Here is a 12,909-nt window from a genome sequence, read left to right on the forward strand (position 1 = left end):
TAATAATCTTGGATTTTGTCCCACTTCTAGTTTTGAATTTTTGCAGGCTCCTTTGAGAAGTCCTTTTTATCACCTGAATTTGAAGCCAGTGTTTAGCATTTTGTCAGGGAGACAGGACTTCAAACCACAGGGATAGTGTTTCTTTTTACCATGCAAGTCCCATTTCCATTTAGTTGCTTTCTCTCTGCATTTGTTATCAGCAACACTTTGGCACATCATGTTAGTATTTATATATTTCAGGCTACACTCAAGCCTTTGCTGATGAATTTACACTCCAGAATTTACACTCCTGTTCTGGATGAGCTTTCTAGCTACTGAGGGTAGAAGTAGGGAACTGAAGGAGAATGATGGACCGGGAAACTCCTTGTTACCGTGGACCACAGTACTTTATATATTGAATTAAGCCAACACAATTGTGAGGAGGAGATTTACATGCCCCCCTTCCTTCCCCTGTATACTGACTGGAACTAGGAACCATTCTACCCTGGAATCATCACATCCTACCAACTTTCCAGTTATATCTCAAAAGTGACACAGTATGTTATGGAGACATTCAGTGTAGATTGTTTAGAGAGGACAGGGTATTTGCACATTGTTCAGAGAGGACAGGCATTTGCATGTGTGTATGTGTCTTCCAGTGCTTGGGTAAGTTCGCTTAGACATCTTTAAATTGGGGAATTAATTTAATTTTGGAGTCCTTGGTAGAAGATATCCAAAATACATCCTCGAGGACTTGTTTGAATAGTGGTGCTATATGAAGAGTCCTGAGTGGCATTCCTCAGGCGTCGGTATTGGGACTGGTGCTGTTTAACATCTTCGTTGGCAACATGGACAGTGGGACTGAGTGCACCCTCAGCAGGTTTGCTGACAACATCAATCTGTGTGATGGAGTTGACACGATGGAGGGAAGGGATGTGCCATCCAGAGGGACCTTGACAGGCTTGAGTGGTGGGCCTGTGTGAACCTCATGAAGTTAAACAAGGCCAAGTGCAAGGTCCTACAAATGGGTCTGGGGAGGTCCCATTGGACTGGAGGGTGGCAAATGTGACACCCACCTACAGGAAAGGCAGGAAGGATGTTCCAGGAAACTATAGACCTGTCAGTCTGACCTCGGTGCCAGGGAAGGTCATGGAGCAGGTCATCTTGGGTGCTATTAAAAGTCATATAGTGGACAACCAGGGGATCAGGCCTAGTCAGCATGGGCTCATGAAAGGCAGATCTTGCCTGACAAACATGATCTCCTTCTACGACAGGGTGATCTGCTTACTGGATGAGCGAAAGGCTGTGGATGTTGTTTACATTGACTTCAATAAGTCCTTTGACACCGTTCCCCACAGCATTCTCCTGGCGAAACTGGCTGCTCGTGGCTTGGATGGGCACACACTTTGCTGGGTAAAATCTGGCTGGATGGCCGGGCCCAGAAAGTTGTGGTGAACGGAGTTAAATCCAGTTGGCGGCCGGTCACAAGTGGTGTCCCCCAGGGCTCTGTGTTGGGGCCACTCCTGTTTAACATCTTTATTGATGATCTAGACGAGGGGATCGAGTGTACCCTCAGTCAGTTTGCAGATGACACCAGGTGGGTGGGAGTGTTGATGTGCTCGAGGGTAGGGAGGCTCTGCAGAGAGACCTGGACAGGCTGGAGCCATGGGCTGAGGCCAACTGGAGGAGTTTCCATAAGGCCAAATGCCGGGGGCTGCCCTTGGGCCACAACAACCCCCAGCAGCGCTACAGGCTTGGGGAGGAGTGGCTGGAGAGCTGCCAGTCAGAGGGACCTGGGGGTGTTGATTGACAGCTGGCTGAACAGGAGCCAGCAGTGTGCCCAGGTGGCCAAGAAGGCCAGTGAAATCCTGGCTTGTGTCAGCACTAGCGTGGCCAGCAGGGACAGGGAAGGGATCTGACCCCTGTACTCAGCACTGGTGAGGCTGCACCTCGATTCCTGTGTTCAGTTTTGGGCCCCTCACTACAAAAAGGACATTGAATGACTCGAGCGTGTCCAGAGAAGGGCAACGGAGCTGGTGAAGGGTCTGGAGCACAGGTCGTACGGGGAGCGGCTGAGGGAACTGGGGGTGTTTAGTCTGGAGAAGAGGAGGCTGAAGGGAGACCTCATCGCCCTCTACAGCTCCCTGAAAGGAGGTTGCAGAGAGCTGGGGAGGAGCCTCTTTAACCAAGTAATAAGCAGTAAGATGAGGTAATGGCCTCACATTGCGCCAGGGAAGGTTTAGACTAGATGTCAGGAAGCATTTCTTTCCAGAAGGGGTTGTTAGGCGTTGGAATGGGCTGCCCAGGGAGGTGGTGGAGTCCCCATCCCTGGAGGTGTTTAAGAGTAGTATTGACTTAGTGCTTAGGAATATGGTATAGTTGGGAACTGTCAGTGTTAGGTCAGTGGTTGGACTGGAGGATCTTCAAGGTCTTTTCCAACCTAGACAATTCTGTGATTCAGGGCAATCCCAAGCACAAATACAGGCTGGGCAGTGAGTGGATTGAGAGCAGCCCTGCAGGAAAGGACTTGGGGGTATTAATGGATGGAAAACTGACTATGAGACAGCAATGTGCACTCGCAGCCCGGAAAATCAACTGTATCCTGGGGTGCATCAAGAGAAGTGTGACCAGCAGGTCAAGAGAGGTGATTCTCTCCCTCTACTCCACTCTCCTGAGACCCTACCTGCAGTGCTGTGTCCAGCTGCAGAGTCCCCAACACAAGACAGACATGGACTTGATTGAGTGAGTCCAGAGGAGGCCACGAAGATGATCAGGGGGCTGGAGCACCTCCCCTGTGAGAAGAGGCTGAGAGAGTTGGGGTTGTTCAGCTTGGAGAACAGAAGGCCCCAGGGAGACCTTAACTGTGGCCTTCCTTAACTGTGGCCTTCCAGTGCTTAAAGTGGGCCTACAGAAAAGATGGGGAGGGACTCTATCAGGGAGTGTAGTGATAGGATTTGGGGTAAAGGCTTTAAACTGAAAGAGGGTAGATTTAGATGAGATAGAAGGAAGAAATTCTTTTCTGTAAGTGTGGTGAGTCACTGGCACAGGTTGCCCAGAGAAGCTGTGGCTGCCCCCTCCCTGGCAGTGTTCCAAGACCAGGTTGGACGGGGCTTTGAGCAACCTGGTCTAGTGGAAGGTGTCCCTGCCCATGGCAGGGGCGTTGGAGCTTGATGATCTTTAAGGTCCCTTCTGACCCAAACCATTCTGTGATTCAACCAGGTATAGATCAATGAGAACACCATTTAAACTGAATCTGTGCGCTGCAGCTATATTTCTCTATTCAGGAATACATGAGGGGGGTTACCCTAATTCAAGTTCCTCAATGATAATATTGAACTAATTAATGTTAGAATAATACTAAATGCTTTGTTCTGTTAAAAAGCCTGTGTTAGGCTTAGACTTCTCCAGGATGGTGGATTAGAAAAAGTGCTATTTCATCTAACTTATGTAAACTGTTGGAGTACTCTTTAACTTTGCTGAAGTGATACAAAAATGCAGTTTCATTTATAATGAACTTTGCATCTTAATTATATCTATGATTCTACGAGTCTGTCTTTCTCTTGGACTTTGGCCAGCTATGAAATCTGGTGTTTGGCCTCATGGTTAGGTAGGAAACATGATTGGCAACTATATTCTAATGCAATGTTGTCTTTGTCCAAAAATAGCCTACACGTACTATTAATGTATGAACTATTATTCATTAATTTCAATTAGTTTTGAATTCTGAAGCCAAAAGGTCGTTTTGACAATATTGTTTACCTATCAAATTGTTGATCAACTTGTCATAAAAATTAAATATCCTTCTTGATTGTTTTCTTGTGCCAAAAAAACATGTCCCATTGCCTTGCCCCTCCTCACCTGTAATGACTCGGTGAAGCAATAATATAAACACCTTCAGCATGATAGGAATTACAGGTGTGCAAAGAGTTTAAATTTAATTTAATTACAAAGTAATTAAACGTGTGCTTTCTTGAACTGAAGCTGCTGCAGAACTTATACTTGTTTGCATCAGAGTATGAAAACACATGAACAATGGATTGGATTTTTTTTTATTAGATGCTTTATTACTTGATTAAGGGCAGCCAGAAAATACCTCCTAATGTTCCAGATACTGTACTAAGACTGTGATACACAGATCCTATGCAATTTCAGTTTCGGCTTTATATACTAAATAGAGCAGAACATAGAGCGCTGTGAAGTTTGTCTTCCATGCCCTCCTGGAGGAGGAGAAAAGATGCAGGGGACAGGAATAATTGAAAGGAGAAGGAGGCAGATTATGATTGTGAAGGCAAAAAGAAAGAACTGAACAGCTGTAGAATTAAGCTTAGCTGGGGAAGGTAAATGAGATGGAGAAAATTTAAGGCAAACATCACAGGTCAAATAAATGCCTCAGAAAAAAAAAATCTAGTTGCCCATGGATCTTTCTGTCAGTTAACACCACAATTACTTTGTGATATTTTTTGCATTTAATTTTGAGTTTGGTGTATCTTTATTTTCCTTAAAGGCTTCCATGGTTGTGTTCTGTGATGAAGACCAGTGTTCTCGTTCTCCTGTTACTCACTAATGCATATTTTTTTCTATCACACTCCCTTTTATATGTTTTCCGTTTGAAGTTTAAAGAAAAGCCTAATCTATGATTCAGAATTTTTTCCATGATCTATGACTTTCTCTTCTACTGAACCTTACCCTTTCCCCCAACTCTGCAAAGTCCTTCATGAGATGAGACAACTGCTACTGCATTGTGTAGTCCTGAAGGAAGAGGTCACAGTTTCATCTTTCTGACTATTTATCAAAGACATTTTTAAAATTTTAAGATTGCTAGCAAGTTCCCTTTTAGCTTCTGTTTTTCTGAAGTAATAAAAAACCCTCAAAGTGTTAATGATATGTAATTATTTGTAGAAATAGTGCCATATGATTTTCCATGTGTGTTTATCACTAATTATGCTTAAATTTTGAACCAGACATTTTTTATCTGTAATTTCTGTTCATTCTTCTGGTACTGTATGTAGAAGACATTTTAAAGGGAATCATACCTGGACTTGCTGTGGGATGTACAGTGTAGAAAATAAATCAGGCAAATGTACAAAGAAGTAGAGATGGAGAATATTTAGGGAGACTGAATGTTTTTGTAGTTCGGAGTTTTTCAGAATTTTTTAAGTACATACATACTGCCTTTGAGCAACTAACTGGCCTTGAGTTCTTCTGTTATTGCCACTACTGACACTTGTGTCTTGTGAATTAATCTCTATTCAGGGAAAAAAAAGCCCAGGTAGTCCCCATAGTTAAAACAAGAAAACAACACCACCACCACTTTCCCCCCACAGCAAAACAAAAAAAAAACCCACCCAAAACACCAAACACTTGAAGTAATTAGTTTTAATTTCTCTGCAATATGATTATCTACCATAATTTTTTCTTCTGCTAGACCCACAGCATAATTTTCAAGTTTTCTCCTTCTAATACTTAAAAGCATTTTTGTTCTGCTACTTTTAATAGTCTTTCTTTGGAATTTTTTTCACATTTCTTCCTTTATGCTCATTTATGCTCACTTCATTAGTATAATAATTTAAATTTAATAATAATTGTAATAATTCAATAATAATTATTATTGTGTTGTCATAATTTACGATTTGGAAGGATTTCTGGTGAACATAATATCTCCAGTTACATAGACATCAGTTAACTACAGTTGATTTTTTAAGCTAATATGCTTTTTGCACATTGTAGAAAGCAGTATTTATGACAGTTATTCTTCTCTAATTTTAAAATACTGATGACGCACTTCAGCTGTTAAACTTGTTTGTTTTGTTTTGGGGGTTTTTCCTCCCTCCTTGATATAATAGTAGATAGTGATTTTCAGTTCTGAAGATAAATTTTACTATGAGTCTGAATGTTATCATGACAGAGTTTCCCACAGCTGGGTCATCTTAGTTAAATGCTGTCTGTACATCTTTGCAAACAAGAAATGTAGCATTAATTCATTAATCAGTTTATAATCGAACTGTCATAATGGATGTGTCATGATGAAATATTACTGGTACATATCAAGGTAGTGCAAGTAGGGATCTAAATTGTGTCTCTAACTTCAAACAGACAAAAAAACCCAAACACTAAACAAAATCAAGTTCATGTGAAGCAAACAGTTGTTAGTTACACAAAATATTATGCTGAGATTTGGTAAAATGCAGCTGAAAGTTTGGCTTCTTGTCTTGCTTTCAATTACTCAACTTCTGCTTCAAGTTTGTCAGTATTATAGGCATTTGGGTTTTGTGCTTGAAACTTGCAGTAAATAAAGTGATGTCACACAGCTACTTATAAAAGTGTTAAAGAATTGGAATTGTGATTTCCTCTGGAGAGGAAAAACCCTAAAAATGGAAAACTGGAATTTTGGAAGAGATGCTCTCTAATGAAACTAAAGCACCTTCAGAATTATATGCTTGGTATACTTTTATTCTGACTGACTTCTAACTTCAAACTGACTACTTGAAATAAGGAAAAATTGATTTGAGTAAGCGGAATGCAGTTTCTTAATTGTTCTGTAATGCTTTTATTATACTGAATGATGAGCACATGTATCTTCACATAATTGTTGATTTGATTGTAGACCTCAGTAGTCTTTGCCTATACTCATTTTAATTTAGGATGAAATACAAACTGGTAGCAGGCTGCTGAAAATTTATCTTCATACGCCTTACAGAAAACATACAGGGGTTTGAGTGGTTTTAAGTATACTGAGACTAACAAGTCTTCAAATATGCTGATTCTAAAAGACAGGACATATCTTTTCTGAATGTATTGTCTTACTAAACTTTTTATATTTGCAGAGCATGGTGAATATGATCCTCAAACTGTAAGACCAGGAAGCAGATACAGTCATGTGCAGGAAGTACAGGAGCGACTTAATTTCTTACGGTTAGTTTTAGCTTGATCATTTGTTTAACTGTTAAAAAATACTTTAAATATTTCTAAAAAAACTCAAACCACAATTCAGTACCTTTTTCTCTATCTTTAAGTTGCTGTGTGAACTTCTTTCAAAACTCAGATGCAAAAATGCACCAAATGTTCTTGTTTTGTTGGTTTTGTTCTTTTCCCAGAGGGCTTCTATGCTAGTATTCAAATATTCTAATAAAGCTTATTAGGGTCTTTGCAATTTGTAGGCTCTGAATCTTCACTAAGATTTATATCGGCTTTTTCTGTCTGCTTGCAGAACTCTATTGACTTGAATATAATGTGCATGTGCATACAGTTACATACATATTGGGGTAACTTAGCTGAAAATTTAAAATATTCCATGTAGGGGTATGTCCATATGTCATTTGTTGTATCACACCCTATTTAATTCCATGATCATAAACTGACATACATGTTCTTCAGACACTGATGTTAGGATATCAACAACTGAGTCTTAGAAAGCAGTTGGAATAAAAAATTTATTTGGAATACTTTTGACCAGCTGCTGTTTGAGTAAAATGAGAAAACAAAGGATCTCTGCTCATCACAGAGCTGGAGTATGTTGATGCTTTTTAGGCTGTGCCTCTCTTGGCTTTTTCTTCCTTGGTTTAAACCTTTTTTTAGACAAGTAAAAATATGTGAACTGTTAGTTCTGAAGTATTTTTTTACTTGTTTTCTAAGGGAGATTTTTTACTTTTGAAAATTTTACCAAGAATTTTTATGAATTAAACTGTTAAATGTATGGATATCAGACTTATTTATCACTCCTGCATGTTAAGAATTGTAACTTCCTTAAATTTAAGTTCACTAGTTGTTAATGTAAAGGAATTCATTAAATCCCATGGCTGTCAAATATAGAATATGTAGTTAGCAATTTCTGAAAAGCAGTGCCATAACTTAGTCCCTGATTTCTTTCACGTAGAAAATATTTTGCATCAGAAAACTGATTCTGAATAACTTTGATTATCATTTGTTCTTCCTGAAACATTCTTAGTATTAGTTTTCAGAATTGAAGTTCTTAATTCTTTAATAATAATTTAACACAACTGAAAAAGTTATTTAAATAAAAGGAGAAAAATCCATTTCATTGACCTCTGCTTCTGGCTATATTCCATAGGATTGATACCTTATTTTGTGATTTGGCTAAAGTGAGTGCTAAAACATAGTGAGTGATTGCAGAAGTAATGTAATCTCTTCTGGTTTGACCTGACTTTTAAAGAAAATAGTTTATACTAGGAGTTCTGCATTTGTTTGTCTATAATATGTAAACAATGCTCGGTGGTTTTGTGTAAAATATTTTTTGCTGAATTTTATTTCTTTTTTGTTTTGACTATAAGGTCTTGATCCATTCAAACTTACTAAGAAATCATGGGACTAATGATGAATGGACTGATAAAAGTTTTTTATATACATGTTTAATGTGCATATTCACCTTTTTGCCTGTACTTTTTACTGAATTGTAACTCTAGATGTCTATTAGACAGTGCTGTTAATTGTCTTTTTGTTTTGCTCAAGATTTTTATTGAAGGATGGTCAGCTGTGGCTCTGTGCCCCTCAGGCGAAGCAAATATGGAAGTGTTTAGCTGAAAATGCGGTTTATCTTTGTGATCGTGAAGCCTGTTTTAAATGGTATTCCAAACTAATGGGGGATGAACCAGACTTAGACCCTGACATTAATAAGGACTTCTTTGAAAATAATGTGCTTCAGCTGGATCCTTCCCTATTAACAGAAAATGGAATGAAATGTTTTGAACGTTTCTTCAAAGCTGTGAACTGTCGAGAAGGAAAGCTAGTAGCAAAGAGACGAGCCTATATGATGGATGATCTGGAATTAATAGGATTAGACTACCTTTGGAGGGTGAGTTAATTGGAGGAAACATCTGAAAGGTTAACAGCTAAGTTTTTCTCAGTCTCTTTTCGTATTTTTAAGAATGTGTAATTTATTAGTTATAGACTGAAATTACAAAAAGCTACTTTTTCAAACTAAATGCATGGATATTGACTCTTACCATCTTCCCAGCAAGTATGCAAGTTGATAAATTTGCAGACTGGTGTTTAATGGACAGTTATGTGAAACACCAAGTATTTTTGTGTATGCACATGAGATTAAAATTTTGCCTACACTATTGAAGAAGAGATCTGTCCAGATGAATTATCTGTAGGTTTCTCTCTCACACATGCACATTAGAATTAAACTTTGTTTTGTACACTTCATAAGCTAGTTCATGTCTTTGATTCTAGTGTGGTAAACTGGAGTGATTCTAGATTAGACCAAGTGATTACTGGTCTGATTCTTTCTATGATATCTACAGTGTTTTGCCTAAATATGGTATAGTTTTTCAAAAAGGAAGATTGTAGCTTTCTGAGACTTGCCAAATCTATTGGTGATACATCAGTATCCAACTTGATACTTAATTTTTTCAGAGTATTTCTAGTTTTCAAGAGCTGCATTAGAACCCACAGTAGTGCACTGTGGTGTGATTATCTGTGGCTGTGTTTTGTGACACATGCCATATATAAAGCAACAGTCTTCAGTAATTCTGATAGCAGCTTGTTGAAAGGTTAGGTATTTTAATCATGGTGATAATAGTTAAAACCAAAGTAGTTCTCAGTTTTTATGCTAATAAGTTTCCACACAGTGTTTATGTACAAAGCACCCACATAATGCTAGCATGTTTTACTTGTGGGAATCAACTTACTTGGATGTGCTCTGCTGTTTGGAAGCATGACATAACTTGTGAAGCTTCAGCTCAGTATTCTGCAGGGGTTGTCTGTAAGGGCTGCTTTCAGACCTGGTGGCTAGTAATTGAAATTTAGATTATCGGGTTAGAAATAAAACTCATTTTCCTGTCCACCTTCCACCCACTCACAGCCATTTGAATACTTTAAAATTCTGGTTTTAAATCTGTGATGATGTAGACTGTTCAAGCATCTGAAAAAATAGTTGTCTTATTCTCTGAAACTAGTGAAAATGGAAATGTGATGAATACATAAACACTTATGTTTATAAAGCATCAGGTTTTTTTGCTAACTCTGAACTCCTTTAATTCATGATTTTGAGTCTTAGATAATTAATTTTAGTGTAATTTGTATTGACTGTATTTTGTAACTAAGCATTTTAGTCACTTCCATCTCTTAAAATAATTCGATGTACTGTTGTGTCAAGATACTTATGTATTAGTTTTGGTTTTAAATTTTATGCCAGAAAGGTTGAAGATGTTCTAATGCTTTTTTTTATTATGCTAGGTTGTGATTCAGGGAAATGATGACATCGCAAACAGAGCAATAGATCTTCTTAAAGAGATCTATACTAATCTTGGCCCAAGGTTACAAGTTAATCAGGTAAAAAAAAAAAAAAAAAGGCAACAAGAAAACTGGAATGGAATATGATAAGAAACAGTGATAAAATTCAATTTGGTGATATTTTTGTATTTGAAAGCTTTGAAACCAAGAGTTTTCATGTTTTGGAGAGTATACTCTGGAGTCTGTTCCGGTCAGATGCAGAATTAAGAGTGTTTTCTGATATTTGCAGACTGAGCTCTGATCAGTTTTTCATATTAAACTGATCTGTCATATTTGCTCTTTCTACTCAGAAAACAGTTCATATCCTATACTTAGGTCAGCCTTTTGTTGAACTTGCAATTGTGGTACTTATTTGTACTAGGATTTTTGCTGGATGGGTCTGTTGAGTGTTGTCACAAGCTAATCTAATCTTTTTTGATGTCATGTCCCTTACGAAGGGTCACAGAGTTTCCATATAGTGGTCAAGCTGAGCTCTAGCAAATCGGATATTATCTTCCTACGTTAATATTTGCTGGGAGCTGTGTTTCAATGGACAGAGAGAAGAGATAATGAGTTTCTGAAGGGTCAGAGGAAGTGAACTGTTGGGATTTCACAATTTTGGGGGGCAATATTGTCCTCCAGACAATCTCTGGCTGGTAGCCTGCCAGTTGTATTTCTTAAAACTCCAATTTTCATACTTGTCCTCAAAAACACTTTTTATAGTCTTTAGAGCTGCCAGTCTGCTAGATACAGTACAGCTGCTCTAGGTGGTGCATTTCCAGCCATTCAAGCTATGTCTTCCTGTAGTGGCAGATGGGCTGTATGCTGCTTTCTTGTTCTAGGTCTGGGTTTACTACACATGCACAGATCTGTCCATCTGCACATGGTTAGATACGACACTTCCAGGAAGCTTTGGATTTACTTAATATGCACCCAAGTATTTTGTTTCAGTGTGCTTGGTAACTCCTCTGCTCCTGAGCTGGTGCTAAGAAAAGTGGCTGCTGGGCTGTGGTTTACTGCCATAGCTATGACTATTAATGTTTCTATGGCAGACTACCTGGAGACACTGCAGACTTTTTACAGTGATACTATAGGTTATATGTCAGTCTAGGTCAGGAGCAGGAAGATGCTAGGTATCGGGCAGAAGGAAGAGATTTGCTGCAGCTACCACTATACTGAATCTAGCTCAAAATCCATTTCTGAGTTCATGCAAAAGAGTATCTGGAACTGGGTTGTGTGATTTTGGGTGAGGAATGGATAGTTTTTCCAGTGGTCTGTAAATGTTCTGCGTTTACTCTTAGTGTAAAGTAAGTTAACCTGTACCAAATTGTCAGCTAGTTTTTTTAACATAGTCTGAGGAAATGAAGGGAAAGTCCAATTTAGTGTTCTCTGTGCAAATGTTCACTTCAGAGTTTATTCTAAAGTTGAACAAAATAGCTTTATATACTAAGGTACCTGGTTTTGTTTTGTTGCGTTTTTTTTAATTCTACCATTGGATTATCCTGTTGAAAAGATGGTTTTTAATATTTCTTGTAATTGCACTGATTTTTCAATGTAATTAGGTAGTGATCCATGAAGACTTCATTCAGTCCTGTTTTGATCGTCTAAAAGCTTCCTATGATACATTGTGTGTGTTGGATGGAGATAAAGACAGTATCAATTGTGCAAGACAAGAAGCAATACGAATGGTGAGAGTGTTGACTGTTTTAAGAGAGTATATAAATGAATGTGACAGTGATTACCATGAAGAGAGAACTATTCTACCTATGTCAAGGTATGTGTGAAAATGTACTACTGTGATTTTAATTTCTTTTAACTAAAATACTGCTAATATCTTTGATTTTTACTTTCTAAAGGGTTTCTGGTTTAGAGTTTCAAAATTCCATTTTCTCTGCTAATACATGAAACTCTGATCTGTAGTAAAACAAAAGTAAATTCAAAATATCAGGCAAATACAGGCATATATAAAAGGGACAGCATACCTGATAATAAACTTTTTACCTGGTGTTCTGTTCTGTAACTAGCACAATGTACCCTGTGGCTAGATTGTTTAGGATGTGTTTCTTCTTTGCATATAATTATTTAAAAGCAATACCATTCTTTTAAGTTAGCATGGGCAAAATTTCTTTGTTTTTCATAGTCCTATTATACAAGAAACATGTTAATATGTATCTTCATCTTCCAGAGTTGTTCACAGAGATGCTAATCCTACTTTGCAGTTTAAATATAGGATTATCTCTAAGTTAAATATTCTGTGTAAGTTCCTCATAAAAAGAGGAAGAGAACAGTATATTTTCTCTGTACCTTTACTCTTCTTGTCCTTGTCTTTGAGTAAGAACTTAAATCCTAGCTGCTCCTTCTTTAACTCTGCCTTTTGTACAGAGAAAAAGGAGACACTTAAATCCAATGTTGTGTAGATGTTTTCACAAACAAAATACTTCATTTTGTAAGAGGAAGGCCAAAGAGAAAACTACTTAAATATTCCAATGTTAGTAGCTGCTTTCTGTGGGAAGAAAGTCTCAAAAATACAGAAGGAATACACCGAGATTGCTATGGAGTTATGATGCAGCCTAACACATTTTTAGACATGGTGGGAGTTTGTTGTTCCGTTATTTTATATGCTCATTTTGTCAAGAAAATAGTAGAGATTACTGTTTCTTCCTAATAGAATTTGTAATTTGCAGTGCTTCTACAGCA

The 12,909-nt window shown here is 38.0% G+C and overlaps 1 protein-coding gene across 4 annotated transcripts in view; it reads left to right on the top strand.

The window, feature by feature from the left end:
* The window catches only part of USP9X (ubiquitin specific peptidase 9 X-linked), an 83,381-nt gene that overhangs the window by 26,417 nt on the left and 44,055 nt on the right, over positions 1–12,909 (top strand). For all 4 annotated transcript variants that reach the window (XM_026857619.1, XM_026857709.1, XM_026857798.1 and 1 more), the window contains exons 14-17: positions 6,804–6,891; positions 8,446–8,788; positions 10,177–10,272; positions 11,775–11,986. In XM_026857619.1, the coding sequence (XP_026713420.1) occupies positions 6,804–6,891; positions 8,446–8,788; positions 10,177–10,272; positions 11,775–11,986 (739 nt within the window). The remainder of the gene's footprint in view (positions 1–6,803; positions 6,892–8,445; positions 8,789–10,176; positions 10,273–11,774; positions 11,987–12,909) is intronic.

The sequence above is a fragment of the Athene cunicularia genome (genome assembly GCF_003259725.1).
Source record: "Athene cunicularia isolate RWA chromosome 1 unlocalized genomic scaffold, athCun1 chr1_part1, whole genome shotgun sequence".
Classification (NCBI taxonomy): Eukaryota; Metazoa; Chordata; class Aves; order Strigiformes; family Strigidae; genus Athene; species Athene cunicularia.